The sequence below is a fragment of the Artemia sp. Qi Xiang Cuo genome, chromosome 6 (assembly GCF_049724085.1).
Source record: "Artemia sp. Qi Xiang Cuo chromosome 6, ASM4972408v1, whole genome shotgun sequence".
Taxonomy (NCBI): Eukaryota; Metazoa; Arthropoda; class Branchiopoda; order Anostraca; family Artemiidae; genus Artemia; species Artemia sp. Qi Xiang Cuo.
This window is the reverse complement of record NC_142799.1, coordinates 54,722,895-54,746,309: the sequence shown is the minus strand read 5'-3', so window position 1 is coordinate 54,746,309 and position 23,415 is coordinate 54,722,895. Positions and strand designations below refer to the sequence as shown.

General features: G+C 33.9%; 2 protein-coding genes across 2 annotated transcripts in view; both read left to right on the top strand.

The window, feature by feature from the left end:
• The first annotated feature begins 4,376 nt into the window (after positions 1–4,376).
• TBPH (TAR DNA-binding protein-43 homolog) overlaps positions 4,377–23,415 on the top strand; it is a 70,785-nt gene continuing 51,746 nt past the window's right edge. The window contains exon 1 of the mRNA XM_089090841.1: positions 4,377–4,421. The gene's annotated coding sequence lies outside the window, so the exon portion shown is untranslated. The remainder of the gene's footprint in view (positions 4,422–23,415) is intronic.
• Positions 4,378–22,851, top strand: LOC148951390 (dynamin-binding protein-like). Its single transcript, XM_089090840.1, has 2 exons — positions 4,378–4,421; positions 18,020–22,851. The coding sequence occupies exon 2, from the start codon at positions 18,036–18,038 to the stop codon at positions 22,053–22,055; it is 4,020 nt and encodes a 1,339-aa protein (XP_088946966.1). The 5' UTR covers positions 4,378–4,421; positions 18,020–18,035; the 3' UTR covers positions 22,056–22,851.

Sequence of the window (23,415 nt, the reverse complement as noted above, 5' to 3'; positions counted from 1 at the left end):
TCATTTTTTCCCAAAGTCACCCGATCAAAACTTTGAGATTGCCATTTTGTTCAGCATGGTCGAAAATATGATAACTATGTCTTTTCGGATGACTTAGTTCCCCGAAGTCCCCGGGAGGAGGGCTGAAAGTTATGAACTTTACCCAATGTTAACATATAGTATTGGTTATTGGGAAGTATACAGAAGTTTTCAGGGCGTATTTTTTCTGGTAGGGGGGGGGGGGTTGTGGGAGGATCTTTCCATGAAGGAAGTTTTCATGGGGAAGGGACGTTGCTATGAAGGGGGTGCCGGATTTCCCAGCATTATTTAAAAAAAAGATCAGAAACTAAATATAAAAAAAAACTTTTTCAACTGAAAATAAGCAGCAACATCGAAACTTAAAACGAACAGAAAATATTACGTATATGATTAGGCTCGCCCCCTAGTCAATACCTCACTCCTTAAGCCAAAGATTTTTTAGTACTTTCATAAGAGCTATTTATTCTAAATAACGGCCTTTGTGGTTAAGCGGTCATTTTTAAAGAATTGGAAAAAAAATTCGAACTTTAGCGTAAAGAGCGAGGTATTGAATAGGGGGCGAACCCCCTAATAAACGAAATAAACATATAAGAGTGTAGAAGGTTGATACATAAGTTGATTGGTATGTTACGTATATTTATTACGTAGTAATAAAAATGTTCGTAAACAAAATTAAGCAAGTTCCACTGAAGCCATTTGGCCAAATAAAAGTAAAATTAATATGAAAATTTTGTGGTTATTACTCATTTCTGGTGAGCCAAAATCAAAATCTGTATTAATTCAAAAACGTTCCAAAATTAAATAAAAAAAACAAGTTTTTTAACTGAAAGTAAGGAACGACGTTAAAACTCAAAACGAACAGAAATTATTCTGTATACGAAAGCGGCTGCCCCCTCCTCAACGGCTCACTCTTTACGCAAAAGTTTGACTTACTCACAACTCTATTTTTTTTTAAAATAAAAAACTTTAGCGTAAAGAGTGAGGCGTTGAGGAGGGGGCAGCCCCTTTCATATACGGAATATTTTCTGTTCTTTTTAAGTTTTAACGTCGTTCCTTACTTTCAGTTTAAAAAAACTTGTTTTTTTTATTTAATTCAGTTAAGCGCCAATGACGCAGTAGGCTTTTGGTTTTTATTTACAGTTAGGAAAGCTCATCAGTTCAAAATGCTACTATAATTTTAATGTTTATTTTCAATATTAAGTACAAAAAAAATATTTATCATAAAATTGGTTTTCAGTAAAGTGCCAATGACGCAGTAGGTTTTAGACTTTTACAGTAAGAGAAGGAGGTCATACCCAAACTCTTGTTTATGGTGATTTTTGTTTGTTTCAAGCTTGATTTGCATATTCAATTTAAGTTTCACTCGTTTTAAGATCTATTTATTAATTTGCATTAATATCTATTGTATGTTTGTTTGCATTGATTGTTTATTTAATTTCTGTTCCTTTTAAGTATCATTTATACTTCAATGGGAATTTCTTTTTTCGTTTTAAGCTTGATTTTCATATTCAATCTAAGCATTACTCGCTTTAAGGTCAATTTATTCATTTATATTACTACTTGTTGTATGTTTTTGCTATGACTGTTTATTTAATTTCTGTTCGTTTTGGGTTTCATTTATTCTTTAATAGTAATTTCTGGTCGTTTTGATTTTCAATTTTAACAGGTATTTGTATCTGCTGATCATAAGTTTAAAAAGTCCTTTACATTTCTTTGACAAATATATTTTTCGGAAAGTTTTTTTTTAATTAATTAAACCAAAATGAACAAAATAGAATCAAATAGTCTACCAAGAATACAACTACCACAAATCAGTATCAATAAATGAATGAAACCCAAAGCAAACAGAAATTAAAATGAATAAGAGTCAAACTCAAAACAAGCAGAAATTAATATGAGTAGGGCTCTAAACCCCAAGATTTATGATATTTAGACCATTTTAAATAGAATAACTATCTCACAGTTTCTGTTAGATGCATTTCGGGACAATACGACGTGTGTGTGTGGGGGGGGGGGGTAGCTGCCCTCCGATCACTTTGACTCTTAAAAAGAAAATTAGAGCGTCTGATTACCAATCCAATAAGCCCGCTTCCGAAGTTTATATGACCAAGTTTTCTGTAAAAGCCTTATATGTCCCCAGGGCATAAATTACAACCCTTATCCTGAGGGCTGGGGGTTTTGTTATCCTCAATGACATAATTTCCAGACCGTTCTGATACGCTGATCAAATGGCTGTCTAAAAACTTTGATTGGACGTATTGGGGAAATTACGGGTGTGGGAGGGGGGGGGGTGGATTTTGCCCTTTGATCACTTTGTACTAATAAAAAAGGCACTAGTTTTCTGAGTTTACAATCATATGACCCCGTTTCGAAGCTTCTACGACAACAATTTCTATAAAACCTTATACGCCCCAAGGGCATAACTTACGACCCTTGTCCTGAGGGCAAGGGGGAGGATTGTCATCCTCAAAGACATAATTTCCAGACCTTTCAACTGCGTTGAACAAAATGGTTATATCAAAATTTTGTTCGGAAATGTTTGGAGAAATGATGGGGTTGGGGGGGGGGGTAAGGATTCTCCCTCCGTACACTTTCAGACAATCTAGGGACTAAGAAATCTTCTTATTGTCAATAATACGTTCGAAAATTATAGATTTTGTTTGATGAAGGAATGGTGGTTATTAACAGCCTAAACCTTTTCTCAGAATGTTACACCTGCAGACAATTACCACTCATGCAAAATCAGATGAGTACTTTCGTTGGATTGAATGCAATATAATAATAATAATAATGTATTATTAAAGCTTTTTTACAGCCATATACAAAACAAAAAAGAAAAGAAAAAGGATAAATAAAATGAAGACATACTAAAATCACTATCCTCTTAATCAACATTCATACTATTCAATGCAAAATTTACCACAGTTACTACTGTCTGTGGTGAATCTGAACTTAAAATCCTCCGAAGTAGCCAATCATTACCCTCTTTCAAAATTTCTCCCCTTATGTGAGAAAGCCGCCGGCATCGCAGGAGGAAATGACCCAGCCCAAAACCAATCTCACCACGGGCTCTGGGGGGAATATATGAAGGGAGGAAAGTTTACTTGTTCCCTAACTAAAAATCGCATCATGTAAAAGAGAATATCTACCTTTCAGTTTGCAAATAAACTTTACATTACTCCTGAGACTGGAATGCAGGAAACAAAATTTGTGAATAATAGACCTTAACTTTATACCTCCAAGCATCCCTAACATTCCATTTCAAAGAAAGATCTTACTATGGGATAGCAAATTTTCATTACAATTATAGTTGGTCTCATTTTGGCTAAGGATATACTAGACCTTGACCTCATTGCCCTTGCCCCTTAATTTGCAAATAATTTTACGAATTGTCTTTAGACCTGAATCAAGGATCGAAAATGAAGTGAACCAAAGTTCGACACAACCAACTGAGAGTCAGACAAAATCAAATATTCGTTATATAAAGCTGTTACTAACCAACATTTCTAAACCCATGTCAATATATCTCAATAGTTGTGTTGCATATTTCAATATCAATTTCCAGATCAACTTTTTAAAATCATACTTCAGGTCAAACTTTCAGAAATATCAAATGGTAATATTCAGTATTATTTACTGAATTAAACTATACCACTGAATATTATTACAAAAACAATTATTACAGGCCAACACAGCTGCGCACGCCGCCTCCATCACAATCTATTGAAAGCTTCCCTCTTTTTCCATTCCCCAGAAGTTTCAATTTACTTTACATCCTTCCATCAGACCTCTTCCTAAACTATTTGGGAATGGCCTTATTTTTGTTGGGCCCTGTATAAATGGTGAATAGGACGATCCTTGCCATTCTGTCATCCTTCATCATCAAAATGTGTCCCAGTCATCTCCGCTTTTTTCTCATTAAACCTTAAGAAATTGCAATAGAAATAGAACCGAATTCTTCGTAATGGTTGTTGCTTGAATTATGGGCACTTAGACGGGCACCCAATTTTTCAATTCCTTTGAAAAATATCTAACGAATCCGCCTCCGTATTTCTGACCGCTACAATTTCACAACCACGGTCATTAATGGGGCTTCCAATGTTCAAATCTTGGTTTGTGGACGTATCTTCCTATATCCTATTCTTCCAAACTTTTCTGAACCATGAGAAAAACACGCTATTCTATTTTGAAAAACTTCACTGTGTTTCTTTTGGTAGAAGACCTGGAATTCCAGACGACTGTCTTTACCAAAGAAAGTCAAAAAAACTTATCCAATATGGCAATACTACTTTAAAATCTATTTTAAGTAGGTGGCACGCAATTCAAGTTCCCAGCAAGCACATTAAGAAAGAAAAGAAGTAGACTTCATTGGCATAATTGCCAAAATACCTGTAGTGTTTTAGGTAAGAAAGGTGAAATAGGCTAATCGCTTCAGTCACGTTATGCTTTTTAAAAATGAATCTTCACAATAATTGATATTTTATATTCCCTTTTGCCTTTCTGTTTGTGTCACAGCCTAGTAAGTAGGTTGACAGTTAATTTTGTTTCACCAGAAATGCATTCAAGGGTGGTCTGGTAGAATATTACCAATTTTCATGAACCACAAAAAAGGCTAAATACTAAACATAAGTGTAGTGTTGGTCCTCTACAGAAGAAAACATGGTAAATATGTTCCAAATCATATTATTGAGTTAGGAATAAAGTGAATACACCATTCAATGCCTTTTTTTATGCTGATTACGAATATAATAATCATTTCTATTGGAAATGAATTTTAGCCGCCCCCCTATATATGCCAATTCAGGGTAGGCCTAGGCTATATATTTTGGTAAAGTTCTACAAAATCATATTATTGAGTTAGGACTAAAGTGAATACACCATTTGATGCCTTTTTTTATGCTGATTACGAATATAATAAGCATTTTTATCAGAAATGAATTTCAGCCCCCCTATATATGCCAATTCCGGGTTAGGTTGGTTTAGAGGTCAATATATACCAAATCATATTATTGAGTTTCAAATAAAGTGAATACACTATTTGATGCCTTTTTTTATGCTGATTACAAATATAATAAGCATTTCTATCGGAAATGAATTTCAGCCCCCCCCCCTATATAGGCTAAACCAAACCTAACCCTGAATTGGTATATCTAGGGGGGGGGGGGGCTGAAATACATTTCCGATAGAAATGCTTATTATATTTGTAATCAGCATAAAAAAAGGCATTGAATGGTGTATTCACTTTAGTCCTAACTCAATAATATGATTTGGTATATATTGACCGGGTTAGATTAGGTTAGGTTAGGTATAGCCTATATAGGTGGGGGGGGCTGAAATTCATTTCCAATAGAAATGCTTATTATATTTGTAATCAGCATAAAAAAGGCATCAAACGGTGTATTCACTTTAGTCCTAACTCAATAATATGATTTTGTAGAACTTTACCTATATTTCTACATTAGGGGTGGGGGTTTAAAGTTTAAACTTACCTCCCATTTACATCAGAAACAAAATTTGCCCCCCCCCCCACCCCCTAATGTAGAAATACATAGCCTACCCAGAATTGGCATATATAGGGGGGGGGGGCTGAAATTCATTTCCAATAGAAATGATTATTATATTTGTAATAAGCATAAAAAAAGGCATCAAATTGTTTATTCACTTTATTCCTAACTCAATAATATGATTTTTATATATTTACTGAAAACATGTCAAGAAAACAATTCTTACTTCAAAATAAACAGAATAATCCTAGTTAACATATTTGGTAAATACCTACCAAATCATATTATTGACTTACGCATAAAGTGAATATACCACTCAATGCCTTTTTTTATGCTGATTATAAATATAATAATCATTTCTATCAGAAATGAATTTCAGCCCCACCCCCCCATATATGCCAATTCAGGGTATATATTTCTACCTTAGGGGGGGGGCAAATTTTGTTTTGGATGTAAATGGGAGGTAAGTTTGAACTTTACCCCCACCCCCCCTAATGTAGAAATATATACCCTGAATTGGCATATATAGGGGAGGGGGCTGAAATTCATTTATGATAGAAATGATTATTATTTGTAATTGGCATAAAAAAAGGCATAAAGTGGTATATTCACTTTATGAGTAAGTCAATAATATGATTTGGTAGATATTTACCACATATTTTACAAGGAGAGAACAGGTTACCTACATATGACAATATATAAAAAAATTTCTTTTTTTCTGAGTGATAGAATATTGTCATTTACTCTTATATAGAATCCAGTATAAAGTCAAACAGAAGACAATATCATGCTCTCTCCTGTTATGTAAAATGACAAAAGGTCATACAGATGACTTTATGCCTCATTCTTTTATAGAGCAAACATAAATAAAGTCATACAGATGACTTTTTATACCTCCTGCTATTATACAGCAAGCAAAAATAAAGCCATACAAATGACTGATATATCTCACTATTATAGAGAAAACATGAATAAAGTCATACATATGACATTTTATACCTTGTACTACTGTATTATATAGCAAACATGAACAAAGTCCTGCAGATAACTTTTTAAACTTCATACTTTTATGGAGCAAACATGAATTAAGTCATACAAACAAATTTTTATGCCTTGTATATTTGTAATTATATATTTCTATTTTAGAGAAAAGATGGAGAATGATATAAAGGCATCTGTAAGACTTTTTAAACATAAAATTATTATAGAGAAGTATGAATAAAGTTATACAGAAGACTTTGGTTTTCTTATTTAATATATGATCATAATGCTTTATAGTAGAATGATATATTAAAAAGGCATCTGTATGACTTTATTTAGGCTGCTCTATAAATGAAATCATATAGGCATAGGCTACAAAGAGCCATCTGTACAACTTTTTGTTGTTTGCTCTATGTAATAGCTGGAGACATAAAAAGTAATCTGTATGACTTTATTTATGTTTGCTCTATAATAATATAAAGTCATCTGTATGACTTTATTTATGTTTGCTCTATAATAGCAGGAGGTTTAAAAAGTCATATTATTGCTGTGACAGAGGTTCAGTCCCAGAACCCAGATTTCCTAAAAATCAGCAATTATACTCAATTTATAAAACTTTGCCCTTCTGATCACCCTCTTGGGAAAAAAGGGGTGGTATATTATTTTTTGTCCAAGATAACCTCCAACCTAAACTCATCCCCACCCCCAACTCATCAGATTATGATGAAATTCTATGGCTGAGCCTTAGACCAAAAGTACTTCCCCGCCCTTTCAATTTAGTTGTAACCGCCATGTTTTATCATTCCCCTAACCAAAGTATTGACCAGAAACACAAATTTATACAACAATTTCTTATAAGTGCTGACTTTGTGTTATCAAAGTATCCAAATGCTGGTATTTGCTTACTTGGCGATGCGAATGACCTGAGGATAGACTCTATCTGCACCTCTCTTAATATTAAACAACTGGTTAAAATATCTACAACAAAAGGTAACACCTCTCCTGATGTTATTTGTTCAAACATGAGTAAGTATTACAACTCCCTGCAAGCGCTGCCACCATTAGGAGGCAGTTACCACTATTGTTTTCTTTTTTCTCCCTCTTCAGCCATTGAACATTCCTTTACTACCTCCATTGGGGTTTGCCATCCCCTCAGTGACACAGGCCTTTTTTCTTTTGGATCATGGCTGACCTGTGAAAGTTGGTCAGACCTTTATAATTCTAATAACCTTGATGACAAAATTTTGATCTTTCACAAAAAACTAATTGATTCCTACTCATTATGTTTCTCAGAAAAAAAATCAGAAAATACTCCACTGATAAACCTTACAGAAATAATCACATAAAAATGTTAATCTGCACAAAAATAAGCTTATTTAACAGGGGTAATTTTGCTGAAGCAAATAAGTTAAGAAAGGAATTATAAAGTCAAGTTAGAAAAGCTGCCCGAGGCTAATATAAAAATAAAATTATATACGTTTTCCATGATAAACCAAAGAACTAGTACTCTGAAATCAAAAAAACTTACCGACAAGAGTCAATAACAACTAAATTTTAATATAAATGAACCTCCAAAGACCACAACTAATGACCTCAAGAAGTGTCTGGCTTCTTTTGTCCAGAGTCTCCCACCACTATCTTACGCATTTCCAGATATTCCTGATTCTTTTTCACTCCCACATCTTTGTCCACTTGATGTTGTAAAAAAAATTGAAAAACTAAAACAATCAAGCATTTGCCCTTTAGATATTCCTGTTCCTCTGATTAAAGCTTTCAGTGATTACCTTTCAAAACCCCTATCTACCCTGTTTAATGAAATTACCAAATCTGGACAGTTCCCTCAATATTGGAAGCAAGGCTTTATTACCCCAATCGAAAATAAAATGGGAAGCCTGGCTTTGATGGCATTCATCCTATTACCCTCACCTCAATTTTTTCAAAATTGTATGAAAGTTTTCTCGCAGACTGGCTTAAGATGAAAGTCCTCCCCCTTATTGATCTTAGACAGTTTGGTAATCTCAAATCCCCATCAACCTCTCATTACCTGATCCATCTTGTTGATACCATGGGTAAATTACTTGAAAAACCTAACACTTGGCTTAATCTGATTCCTATTGATCTTCAAAAAGCTTTTGATTTGATTAACCACAATTTACTCATAGATAAACTTATAAATTAATTACATATTGAAACTTTCCTTGTTAAGCTCGTTGCCTCTTTTCTCTCTAATAGATCTCAAGCAGTTAAATATCTAAATTGTTTCTCAGATCATCTCCCCATATTTAATGGCATTCCTCAGGGGACTATTCTAGACCCTCTCGATTACTAGCCTTTCAACCCTTTATGACAATAGGTGGAAATTTGTTGATGACTTGACAGTTTTAGAGATATGTCATAAAAACATGTTTAGCAACCCAATGGGCATACTCCAAGATATTGCCTGTGAGGCCTCTTCCCTTGATATGACAGTTAACCCTTCTAAATCCGCAATAGTCTCAGTAAGTTTCCTTAAATCCCCTCCCCTTTTTCTTGCTCCTATTCCTCCTGAAACCTCTGTCGCATCTCTTAAACTCCTTGGTGTTGCAATTTCTTCCAATTTGAAATGGGATGCCCATATAAATAATATCCAACGACAAGCAAACTCCTCGCTTTCCCTCCTTAAACTTTTAAAGAAGTATAGTTGCCCGCAATGATATTTGTTACAAGTGCAAATTTCTTTTGTACGCCCCATATTAGAGTATGTTTGTGCTGTGTGGCGTACTTACCTCTCAAATCAATTTCAAAAAAAATTGACAATGTCCAAAAGAGAGCTCTAAGAATTATTTTTAAAGAGGGCAAGATACCATATTTGCATTTGTTAAATATTTCAAAACTAGAGACCCTCAAGAGACAAAGAAATAATTTGTGCCTCCGTTTTGCAAAAAAATGCCATAACAAACCCTCAGATGGCAAGTGTTTTCCCCAAACGTCACTCCCCATCCAGATTACGGCCTCCTCAAGCTGTTTCTGAGCCCATCCCTGTTTTGTCCCCCATTCGCTGTGTTACTTCGAGATACGAAAGAACTTTTGTCCCTTTATTACAGAAAAAATGAATAAAATGTCCCAATAGTTTCTTTTTTTCCCTCTTTTTTGTTTATTAGCTGATGGTGCTGCCCAGGTTCTTGCACTCATTTGCTTCTCCCCCCTTTTTTTCAGATCCCCCGTTAATTTTTATGTATTTTATTTTTCGTTCTTTTTTTGGGGGGGTTTATTTATTTATTTTGTCCCCTCCCCCCCTTCTTGACCAGTTTTTATTTTTTAACTCTTTTATTGACTTACTGTAGTTGCATTATTGACACTTTCTTAGTGTCCCTTTTAATTTATATGCATTTATGACTTGCTCTTTTTTTGTGTGTATATTTGCTTATTTCCCCCCCCCTTCCTTTTTTTATGTCCATTCTAATTCTTTTTTCGATTCGTATTTGTGTAAGTTTAGTTTGACCAGTTTTTAACTTTTTTATTGACTTTTTACAGTTTTAATTATTGACTATTAAATGATTGATCATTATGTTTTTTCTATTTCGTTGTTGTTTTTTGCATTTTTGCCAGTTTTAGTGCACCCATTTATATTGTCGAATCCGAATTCAGAATTCGACCCTTTATGGGCTTGTGATAGTGATCTTTTGAAATAAATATCTTATCTCATCTGTATGACTTTATTCATAATGCTTTATAGTAGAATGATATATTAAAAAGTCATCTGTTTGACTTTATTTAGGCTGCTCTATACATGAAATTGTGTAGGCCTAGGCTGTAAAAAGCCATCTGTATGACTTTTTGTTGTTTTCTCTATGTATTAGTCATATAAAATAATTTCTGCTGTATGACATTTTAGTGGATCATATATTAAATTAGACAACTAAAGTCTTATGTATAACTTTATTCTCTATAATAATTTAATGTTTAAAAAGTCATACAAAAGACTTTAATATCAATATCCATGTTTAAAGGAAACACAATATTGTCTTTTGTTTGACTTTATAGTGCTTTCTATATAAGAGTAAATGACAATATTTGTTGCTTACAGTATAAAGAACCAATGACTTTAATAGTCAAACGTTGCTCACCCATATTAACAGAGTATATACCCCACCCCCTAACATGCAAATATATACCCCCTGCATCTAAATATAACCTTCATTTGCATCACAAATGAAATTTACCCCCACCTCTAAGTGTGTTCAAATCAGGATATGCTTTATATTTGCACATCTTGGGGTAGGGGGCATGCCCCAATGCCTACCCCATGCCTCTTGACTCTCCAGATATAGGATTCATTCCAGTGGTTTATGGGTAAATTTTTACCAAATCATATTATTGACTTATGAATAAAATAAACATACCACTTGATGCCTTTTTATTTCTGATGTAATTTAATTACATCAGAAATTTTATTTCTGATGTAAATGAGAGGTAAGATTAAACTCCCCCCCCCCCTAATTTGCAAATATACACCCTGAATTGGTAAACATTTGGGTGGGGGTAAAATTCATTTCTAACCAAAATGATTATTATAATTGTAAAGAGCATAAAAAAGGCATCAAGTGGTATATTCACTTTATTTGTAAGTCAATAATATGATTTGGTAAAAATTTACCAGTTTATGATTCTTCTTGAGAAGTACATTTGACAGTTTCTTGATTAGAAGCTTCTTGGAGTGTTGTCTTGTTTGATGATGGCTGGTACTGGGAACTGTTTATGATATTCAATTAGATCATGATGAATCAATGCCTGTGAATTAAATAACTTTAAGGAACTGAATTTATTATCAAAAATTAATTTTTTAAGCAATATTTTAACTGTTGTTTATAGCAAAAATAAGTGGAAATGGTATCAGCTTTAAGGGTCCATAAAGGGCTTAAAACTGAATTTTCAAGAAAAATGATTGTTATATTCAAAAAGAGCATAAAAAGCACAAAGGAGTATATTCACTTAATTCATAGCTCAACAATTGAATAGTCTTCAGATTTACCTTTTGTCAGCATTGAATAAGTCTAAAGGGCCTGTATATATATATAACAATCTAGATGGGTCAGAAGTATGAGAAAATTTGTTAAGAGCCTTAATTTTGGTTTTTGCAACTAACATGTAATAAAAATTGCTATGATGTCATGTATATAATTAGACTCTGTTGCAATGCCCATGCATTGACCAAATGCTGCAAATGAGAGGCCCAGTTAACTGCTGCCAAAATGTCACAACACCACCAGTCAACCAGCAGAGGCTGCAGCATTTGGCTGACTTTGAATTAATTTTGCAGTAATTCTTTATTGCATCATCTACAAAGTCAGAGTTTTTTTTTCTTGTGTGGTTAAGTATTTCAATTTTCCTGATTAGAAATCAAGCGGATATCCCAGAAAAAAAATTGGCTCTCCAAATCCCCAAAAATCTCTCAATCATGGTGCCACCAGGGACGTCCTGAGGCTCGTTTTATTTGGGGGGGCAATCTTCTTAAATTCTTCTGATCACTACCTGATTTATGCTGAATTTTCTGTAGAAATAAATAATTTTTCTAAATTTTGGCCAATTTTACAAAATTTTTGCCAATTTTTTTTCCTTTGGCAAAAATTTTACCAAATGCCAAAAAAGTCGGGGGGGGGGGGCAACTTTTATACCTTCATATATGGTATAATTTTTGTTTGTTTTTCAAATAATGCTGGTAAATCTAGCTAACCCTCTATGAAATATACTCCTCCCCCTCGTGAAAACTCCTCTGTGGAAATTTCATCCAACAAAGTGCACCCCCTCCATCAAGTTCCCTCCAGGCAGTTCCTTCCGTGCTGAGAATCCCCCCTCTGTTAAATTGTTTGTGATGATTCGCCCTGAAAAATTTTCCTTAACATTTTTTCATTGGAATAAGACTTTAATCTCTAATTGGTTTCTCAATAAGTCCAGAAATGCCCCTCCCCCCCCCCCTCTGTGGAAATTATTTCCCAGAAAACAAAACGCATGGAAAAAAGCCCTGGATAATTCCCCTGGAATATCTCCATATAAAAAATTTGGCAAAGAGAATGTAGGACAATTAAAAAGAATCCCCCCCCACCTGAAAAAACCCTTCTATTGAGAAAAAATGCAACCTTCTATTGAAGAAGGTTGGAGAATTGAAAAGTAAAATGAAAGTGACCACAAAAATATGATTTAGAAAAAAAAAATGTATGTTATTGCCTATAGGGGGATAGGATGCTATCCTTTTTAAATGATAATACCTCATTTTTTTTTAATTGAAAGCAGGGATGCCAAAGAGCTAATTATTTTTTTCATTTAAAGCAGAGACAGAAGAAAATTATATCGAATTCCCTGGGAAACCATAGAAATATTTTGGTAGACCCAGGGCCTCATTGGGACTTGTTTATTGTCTTGGTTATTTATGGATATCTCATAGGTTACTGGCCTAATTTGGCTTTTGTGTGTGCTCCCTTTTGATTAGATTCCTTGGATCTTATTGAATGCCATGGCAAATCTATTATCTATTATATCAAACAAATTGAAAATAATAGCAATGATTAATAGGTTTTGGATTTTGACATGGATAATGTCAGCAATGCCTGCCATACCTTTGAAAATCAAAAACCTGGACTAGTTAAGTCATTGGAAGAAAAACAAGCTTTTGTCCCTCCACCTGAGCTATTATAAGAAACAAAAGTTTGTCAGTATGTCTCTCATAATGACAAACGACAAGCCAAGGCAAAAGAAGAAATTTTTGTCCCACCACCTAACAGTTAAAAGAAACAAAGGTTCAGCAATATGACTTTCATAAGGACAAAAGACAAGTAAAGGCAAAAGTTAAAGGTCCAGCAAAAAACGTAATTGTACAAAGGCACTACTTGTAATTTAAGGTCTGTTTGGATGTCTTGACATGCAGAAAAGGGTAAAATTGTCTCCATTTAGAAAACAAGCAACAGTTAGAATCCATATATAGAAGCATGTCATATAGTAAAATATTGTGATTTTGCAAAGGCTTCACTTCTAATTTAAGGTCCATTTGGACATCATGACATCAGAAAAAGGCTCAAATTATCTGCATTTAGATGACAAGCAACAATGAGAATCTATATATTGAAGTCTGCTGGGGTCTGGCAGCAAAGCTGCTGGGCTCCAGGTACTATATATATATATATATATATATATATATATATATATATATATATATATATATATATATATATATATATATATATATATATATATATATATATATATATATATATATATATATATATATATATATATATATATATATATATATGGGATCTTAACAGGACAGGGGATCTTAGATTTAGAAGAAAGTATCAAAATCTCATACATACTCTTTCAAGAATACATTCAATCTAAAGCAAATGTTGTGAAGAAGGATTATTGTGTTTAAAAAGGACTGGATGTAAGGGTTACTTTTATTGAAGTTTAAATGTTAAAAAAAAAGTTTTCCTAGATTGTAGTCAGCCAAGTTCCAACTGCCAACAAGTTCCAAGTTTTCCAATGTAGATAGGCTACATCATATCCAAGATTAGGAAACTTCTGTCCATCTTTATAAAAAGATACATTTTAATTAAAATATTTGTACAAGACTAGGCACTGTTACAAGCACTAGGTACATTACCTTAGGTGACAGTAGAGTCTAGTAAGTTATTTTATTAATATATTTGTGGTTTTTGCTAGCAAATTAATCAAAGATCCCTAAATTTATCATTTTCTTGAAGTTGTCTTAAGTCAATATAATGTGAATATTTAGATTATATGTTCAATGATATAATCTAAATTATCTTGCTTTAGGTGTAGGAAAGTCAGATTTATTCTTTTTCTCAAAAGTCTCAAAGGCTTACCCTAGCTAAATGAAAAACATGTATCAAGAGGCTCTCTAAGTAGCTCTAAGGACCAAGAGTTCAATTCCTAGCAATCTTTCTTAATGAATATCTTTCATTTGAGTATCATGTTGACCGGATCAAAATGAAAGGCTCTAGGAGTCTTGGAAATCCTTAGAAAGCTAAAACACACATTTCTTGGATCAAATTCTTGGAATCTTTTTTTATAGCTTAGTTCAGTCTTGTGTTTCATTTTGTCCTGTTATTTGGATGTTAACATTTTCCTTTTCACTGAAGCAGCTTTTAAAACTTTATTATAAAGCAAGGACTATTATTCAGAAAACCTTGCTTGATTTGCCTTTATTTTTTGTTGTATTTTTCTTTCATTTTTGAGAATCCTCAAAAGTGATAGAAGTAATAATTTACAGATTCCTTGTGCTCAATCAGTGTGGTCTGACTTCAACCCTTTGATAGCTTGTAAAATGATGTGAAATCCCAGGTAATGCAGACTCCCAGAGTCTATGTTTTTTTTTTGGTTTCCACTGGATTTCGTGTCTCTGGATTGGGTGCTCACTTGAGCTGGTAAATTATGCAAAAATATCCTGCCTAGCTTCTGATTTTGTGAATTTTGAGATGGGCAACTGGATTATGCATTGTTTTGCATTTTTGTACTTTATATCTTATTAGGCCTAGATTTAGTTTATCCCATTTTTTTCTGTTAGTATTTTTGCCCTCCTGTTCTTTCCTGGCATTTGATTTTTATGGAAGGGCCATTGTGAATTTATTTTTATTTATATATATTATTGTGAAGTGGAAATACAATCTTAACTATCTTTTTGAGACTTGTACGGTTAGATTCAAACTTTGTAAAAGCTATGATAAATTTGGAGACACAATTTTGCTTTTAAATGGTCACTTTTTTTATATCAACATTAGCTATTTTAGTTAGCAGGGATACCACTAGATTAAATTATATTTTGTTTTGTTTTGGGGGGGGGTAGATTTTACTACATTGCTAGTCATTTTACCAAAGAAAACCTTTGAATATATACTATTCCATCATTTTTCTGCACAAATCATTTTGTGTTCTGTTTTGTTGTAAATCTTAATGTGTTTAATTTATACTTGTTAGGTCATTTATAAAACAAGATTGTTTAGTGTCATTCAACAAGATTAAGTTCAAATCTGTTTCTTACTGGTATAGGATTTTCTATTTTGAGGAGGTTTTTGGATAAGATCCTCAAAGCATCTTAATGCAACAACTATTTTCTGCTAAAGTTATAAAACACAATTATATTTGTTATAACATGCAAATTAAATGGGACCTAATTTTCTGCAAAATTGAGTTTACATGTTTAGATGAAAGTATTCAATAGTTGCATAAATTAATATAAAAAGCAGAAGATTGGGACTAGTGGAGGAGGTTGGTTGAAGGTGAAGTGGACCATCTGTATGTCTCCAATCTTGTTATGCAATCATAAGGAGACTCATTCAATAGCATACACAAAGGCTACCAAGAGACAGTTTTGGGAAAAGGTGCATGGAGTTTTCAAGCCAATGGGCAGCAGACTAGGATGGTAGACAAAAGTTAGGACATACGAAAAATATGATTGATTTTCTTGGGATTAATTACCTGAAACTGGCAACCTCTGTGGCAACTTCTTGGGGAGGTAGCCAAGAGTTGAAATTGCTGAGATTTGCTTGAAATTTGGTAGTTACACACTCAAAGAGAACTTCTGTGAGAAATATTAGACTGCTGCCCTTCACAGTCCAGCATCTGACTGCCTTCAAGATTTTTTTTTTTAGTTTGTGCTGTCTCTGATTGCAGAAACTTAGAATCCTGCCAGTACCCAACCAAAAAGCTAGCAGTCTAAAATTTCCTGAAGAAAGTCCGTTTGGCTCTATCTATGTGCTCAGGAAATTTTAAGTGGAGCTAGATACTTTCTCCTCAAAAGTAGATAGTGTTTGGAATTGATATTTGCCTCCAGAAGTGTACCCTGTCACCTCTCCTCTTGCCTGATAAGTTTCAAGTGGATTGGAGCACTTTGTACTGAGGTCAAAGAAGGGGTATCTATCTCATTGAATCATGATTCTTGTGTCCCATTGACCCAAGATTTTAGTCCTACAGTTTCAAGCCAACTAGAATGAAAAAAACAGCCTACCTTTTGTTGAAAAATTAGACGTGAGGATTGTGTAGGAGAGGCCACAGACCAATTTTACACCCCAAATCATGGTGGTTGAAAATGTTGGTGAGGAATGTTAAAAGGGATAAATGCTTGATTTCGCCTCCAAAATCATAGAAATTGAAAATTTTCCAATGAATCAGGTTGGAACAAAGTGTAACATACCCACTAAGGTAATTGCTTTTCCAGGTTGATTTGTCCTGCAATTTTTCTTGACTGCAATGCTCATCACCTTAAGTTGCATTGATCAGGCATGAAAGAATGGTTCAAAGACTTTTAGCAGTAAGCCTGGTTTTGAGTAATCAATGTTTTGATTACCTATTTATCATATTTAATTAACGTCATTCACCTTAAATCACACTTGCAAGTAATAAGGATGATTTCTGTAGATACTGGTTACTGATGATGGGGACTCAGCTTATTGGGCCAACCACACAGTTGGAGAAAACATTGTTCTTTACCCTACTACATACAGGTTTCTAGTGGAGCTTCAGGGGGGTACTGTCATGTACTTGAGGAACAATCTATCTAGAAAAGGTTTGGAAGTATATCCTGGTCACAAATAAATGTGTTCGTCATTAATACATCCCCTTGCATACGTTGGTATGCAAGAGATGACATCTTGAGTCTTTGGTATTGGGTAGAATACATCAAACTTTGAATTTGCCTAGCTTGTTGAAGTCGTTTGTCTGCCTGTCCCTAAGCTTTCCAATCAAGAATTGAAGTCGATCGTCTGCTTAACTATCTCACTAAATATTTAAAGAAATCATGCGTTTTAGTTAGAGAGTGGAGCTTTTAGTTCTATGAATTACAATTCAGCTGTTTAATTTAGCTTACAAGCTCACAGGAGAGAATCCCTCCAAGGTAGATTCAATGGACCTTGTAGAAAAAGCTTGACCTACAAAATGGCCTTTTCAGTCCCCCCCCCCCTTTTTGGGGGTCCCGCCCGGTGTAAACTTTTATTACGCAGCCATGTGAGATGTGCTTCATTTGGCTAGTGATGTAGAGCTGTGTCTTTGGTAGGCAGAGTATTCCTATCTAGAAATAAAGTTAATTGACTACTGGACATTTCTTATTAAAAACTAACAAATAGCCATAATGACATGTGTCTTTTATGCTAAGCATATTAGTATAGGTTGCATAGCTTATTGTATAGGTAATTAATTAACATTTAATAATTATACAGTATAGGACTAGAATATGTCCTCATTGTAATTTTTTAATGTGTTGCTGTATTTCCAATCTCTAAAATCTCCTTGAGGGTGCTATGAAAAGAATAGCAAATAGAAAAGGTGAATAATAGTTATTATACTTCTTATTTGGTGGCAAGACTGATAAAATTTATTGAATATTTTGTTCTTTATTCAAGGAAGTATTATTGGATGACAAATTAATTTTTTTATGTCACCCAATCCTATTTAAACTTTTAATCTAAACTGAGTGTGATTGTGCTACTGTGAGACTCAGAAAATTGACAAGCGTTTTTTTCTGGCAGAACTTGGAGGACCAGAATGCAGTTAGCCACTGTTATTTACCCATTCACTACTAACAGTGATGAAGAGATCTTACTACAAAAAGGTTCCAGCGTCATAGTGAAGCAAGAGGTTGATAAGTACTGGTGTTATGGATTTGTCTGTGGCTGTGATAAGGAAGGGAAATTCCCAAAAGCAAATATCTCATTAGTGAATATCAGCTGTGATATTGACCAGAAAGCCTTTGTGGCCATCTATGATTATGATTCTGGTGTTAATGGAGATTTAGTGCTGAAATCTGGTAATGTAATTTTTGGTACGGAAAAATTAGATGAAAGTTGGTGGTATGGTAATTTAAATGGAAAATTTGGCCTCTTTCCTGTGAATTATACAGTTGAAGTTGAAGTAACTAAAAATGCTGAAGTGATTGGAAAAAAAGCTGTGGTGGTCCAGAGTTTACACCCTCAACTTGAAAGTGAGCTTCATTTAATGAAACATGATATTGTCACTATTACTGGTGAGCCTATGACTGGATGGTATTCAGGTATCATTGATGGCAAGACAGGAGTATTTCCTTGTGAATATGTAAACATTATTGATATTGTTTCTGATTCTCCATCATCTCTTATTGAGAATAAGATTGATGAATCTAGTGTCTGTGATACAAGTGTGCTGCACAGGACAAGTGCTGAATTATATTGCAATATATATTCTGAGGATCCTGAGGAAGTTGATGGTATGCAATGTCAGATAGACACTGTATTATCAAAAAACATGCATTTTAACAATGTTCAGGCAGTAGATGACTGGGGTTTCAGTAATCTTACATCTGATAATCAAAGGTATTGTAATGTTGATTTATTTGTTGATTGTGACACAGGTCCAATTCAAGTACCAACTAAATCAACTTTACTTGATTGTATTCCTAGATATGAAGAAACAGATATGAATTTATTTGGAGATGAATACTTCAAAGCCAATATGCCGCACTTTGCAAGTGTTTGTTATACTGAGCAAAAGTCAGTAAATGCTATAGCTCTTTATGACTTTGTACCTGAGTCAGAAAATGAACTTGCCCTTCAAGCTAATCAGGAAGTCTCTGTTTTAAAAGATTTAGGCAATGGGTGGACTGATGGTTTGGTTGATGGCTGTAGGGGTATATTCCCTACTGCTTATGTAAAGATGTATGAACACTTCCACAAGGAAAGTAACGGGAGTTATATAGGGTCTTCTGACATTTCTAATTGTGTTACTAAAAAGGAAGATAGCTCACTTGGAAGAGATTTTGGCCAGACGAAGTATAAGGAATCTAATAAACCACCAAGACCTGTCACTTGGCAACTTGTTACACCTGCTGACCAATCTATAAAAGTTGACCCAAAAGTAATCTGTGATGGTTTAGCTCATCCAATCATAGCTATAGCTGATGCAAAACAAGCTAACAGACAATCATTTCTAGACTTTGTGGATGAGAAGAAAGAAGATGCTAATGTGAATTGTGGGTCTTTTGATTGGAAACAAATTTCGAAAGTACCACCAATTCCACCAAGAAAATTTGAGGTGATAAATGCTGAGCTTCCATTTCATAGTACCATAGAAAATTCTTCAGATTTCTGTTACCAGAAAAAAAATTTAAAGGACAGTTTATATAACGTTTCCTCAAAATCAAGCTCTGCACTCCATTGTTCACAAAATGAAACATCTGAAACTAATAATCCTCAATTTTTACCCAATGTACATGTAGTAGCTGCAAAAGGTGAACTGGTTCAAGGATATACTGTGAACAGTAAAAATGTAATAATGGATCTTAAGGGGGTGGATTGTAAAAACATCCAAAGTTCTTGCAGCACAACTAGTAGCTCTTGTTATCCCCATAGTGAAGAAAGAATGAACATGGGAGAAATGAAACCTGTACTAGTGCCTGATGATGTTGAAAAACCAATACAGCTTAAAAAGGTTCCCAGTCGACCAGCTCCTCCTTGCCCAGTTGTTCCTCGAAAAAAATGTGCTGATCAATTGGTAAAATATTGCATAAGTAGTATTAACGAGCTTATTTTGACAGAGAAAGAATATCTAAAAGATATGAGATTAGCAATATCAACCTTTGAGCTTAACAAGCCAGATTTTTTTACTCAAAATGGGTGTGATATTGTTAAGCTGTTTGGCAATGTAGATGACGTAATTGGCTTATCTGATACTATTGTTAGAAAACTAGAAAAATATGATGAATCTATTAAAGATGTTACTGTCATAGCAGATTGCTTTATTGGTCTTAAAGAGAGAGTTGAATCAATTTTTAATATTTATTGTAATAATTATGATTCAGTGCACTCTGCACTTAGTGATTACGAAAATATTGTTGCTGTTAAATGTGAATTTGAAAGGAGAATCTCCATTTTAAAAGAAAAAGTTATATGTTTTAATATGGACTCTATATTAATCAAGCCAGTTCAAAGAGTTATGAGGTATCAGCTTTTATTGGGGAAAATAGTTGAATATTTTCCTGAGGACTGGCATGGGAGGGAAAAAATGATGCAAGCATATCAAGTAATGGTAAAAATAATATCTGATATAAATGAAACGAAAAGGAGACGGGAGGTACTGAAGAAGTATTTTGATGAGACTGAAGACATTGGCAATAGGTTATCAAAGGTTAATCTCCATTCCATGAGTAAGAAGAGCATACGTATGGCAGCAAAAGTTAGTATGAGTTTGAAAATGCCAACTCTTCAAGATTCTAGATACATTGAATTAGTAAACAGTTATGAAACTCTGGTAGTGACTATCTCAAATTTGCAATCTACTATTGAGGGAATTCATAGTAGTCTTAATACCATTTTCAATCATCAGCTAATTATATCTGAATCTATTGCATCTCTACATGATAAAAAGCATCAATTGAAGGACGTGAATGGCTACTGTGATGTTCAAAGACTCCTGAGAATGGAATGCTGGGCTGAATTTGATTCAAGTGTTCATGATAAGGTTTTTGGACCTTTAACTGAACTCAACTCTCTATTTGTTATGCCATCAAAGTTAATTACAAAGCGCCAGAATAAATTCTTAGATTTATTGTCTGCTACTCAAAAACTGGAAAAGAATAAAGACCTAACAAAAGCCAGAGTGATTAAAGATGAATACAGTTCATCTAAAAGTACTTTTGAAGCATTGAATGCACAACTACTGGAGGAACTGCCGATTTTTATTGAACATGGTTTTATGGTTTATTGCTCGTGCTTGCAGTTTTGGATGACACTGAGAAAAAAGCTGCTATCTAGCTGTAATAAAGTCTTCTCAGAAATTGCTCCAGAGAGAACAGCTATCTCTATCAGTGAAAAATTTGACCAAAGGTATTTAGAAGCTTTGGAAAAACTACAGGATATAAGTTTTATTTCCCTGACAGCCTTAGGAGCGAAAACTTCACCTTGCTCTAAAAGAAAAGAAGAAGACAATTTTTTTTTATTGTCCAAGTACAAAGCTGATGACCTATTTATTGTTTCAAAAGCTTTTGAACCTAAAGATGAATTTGAAATCACACTTGGACTGGGTGCTTTAGTTGCTGTTATAAAACGGTGTGATCCTACTGGAAATTCTGATCGCTGGCTTGTTGATACTGGTACCAGAAAGGGTTTTTTACCATGTTGTGTGCTTGAGCCAAAAACTAGCCCTTCCAACAAAGAAACCATTTTATTAACTTTAGCTGATGGAAAATGTTATTATAAACCAAACTCGGAAGCTTTTACTTATGACAAATTAAGTGGCAATTCTCAATCTCCTATCTATGAACAAGTTGAAGATGATATGCATTCTGATTTCTCGGGTTTGCAATTTCCCATTTATGAAGAAATAGCTGATACTGATTTCTTTGATTATTACATTGTCCTGTATAACTTTCAGGCACGAAATGAGACAGAGTTGACAGTCTTTTATGGTGAATCTGTAAAAGTAATTAACTTTTGTGACTTATCTGGCAATAATGATTGGTACATGGCAGTCAACTCAGAGGGTAAAAAAGGCTACATACCTTCTAGCTATTTGAAGAAGAATGCTGAAACATAGAATTCGAGCTTTCTTGGTGTTATAAATAACATATATTATATCTCAGTTGAATATTTCTTTTTTTGCTATTGAGAGTTCATTGCATGTATGTATAACACATCACAATTCTTAATTGTTTTTTTTTTTCTTAAATTTATTTTTTACTGGAATAAAAAATACTGTTGCCTAGAAGAGTACAAGCTTCATTTAGTTTTATTGATTTATTTTATTTTTAAACAATTCCTAAAATTAGTCCATGGTAAGATATTAAATTCAAAGATGTATTTGGCATGCTTTAACTACCAGATAGGCTTGTTTCTGAGTAGTGCAATGGCTCTTTGACTATCTGTTATATCATTTGATTAGGAAGTCGTAGGCAGTAACAGACAATTATCCAAACCAGACCAATCCCTAAAGGTTATTTGATACATTTTTGTGGAGAAGGAGGGGAGGAGGGATCTTAAATTGTATTTTTAGGTCTTACTTTCGTGATTGTTCTGGGGGGCATGGGTTCTTTGATATAATCTTAGTAGTGGAGAATCCCCCACCACATATTTGTGGGTGGGGCAAGTAAATATTGGCTGGAACAGATCTGACCCTTGGACCTAGACAGTACCTATTTTAACTGGGGTCAGATTGTAATATAGAACTTGGGACAATTTATTTTTGGGTAATACTACTCTTAAATTATAGTACTTTCCTTTATAAGAATTAGTTTCAGTTGAGTTGCATTATGTGTGTCCAAAATTAAGACTCCAACCACTGTAGCCTATATTTTTGGGAAATGAAATAACTGATACCAATTATTATATTTTCCTTGTTCTATGTCTTATAAAGATCAGGCACTTAATCATTGTGCTATTTTTTAAGTTTGATAATATTATCACATCCCAAATTATCAGACACTGTAATCATCAACTATGCTTTATTCACAATGGACCATGATCTATTTGTTATTGATATGGGCTATATATCAACATAATTTATATTAATTAATTTTTCTTGTTTTAATATACATATTCATTATGACCATGCTTGCATAAAGGCAGGGAAAAATTCTTAGTAAAACTGGCCAAAGAGTGGTAGCAATTAACAATGACGCCAACATTTTAAAATATATACTATGGCTATCTTGGAATTTGCAAGATGTAAATACTTCCAAGATGCCTACAGCAACTGCCTTGTAGTTTTAAGAGGTATTGTGGGCTGATATTGAGTACAAGCCTCCTTAGTATCTCCCACTTATGTGCATGTTCAGGGCGTAGCTCTTGCATTTTTGTGGAGGGGGGCAAGAGGGGTCCGTATCTGGATATTTAAGGGGCATGGGCTATATAAGAATTTTTTTTCCAAATTATTGGGAGCAACTATATCCTTGCCCCCC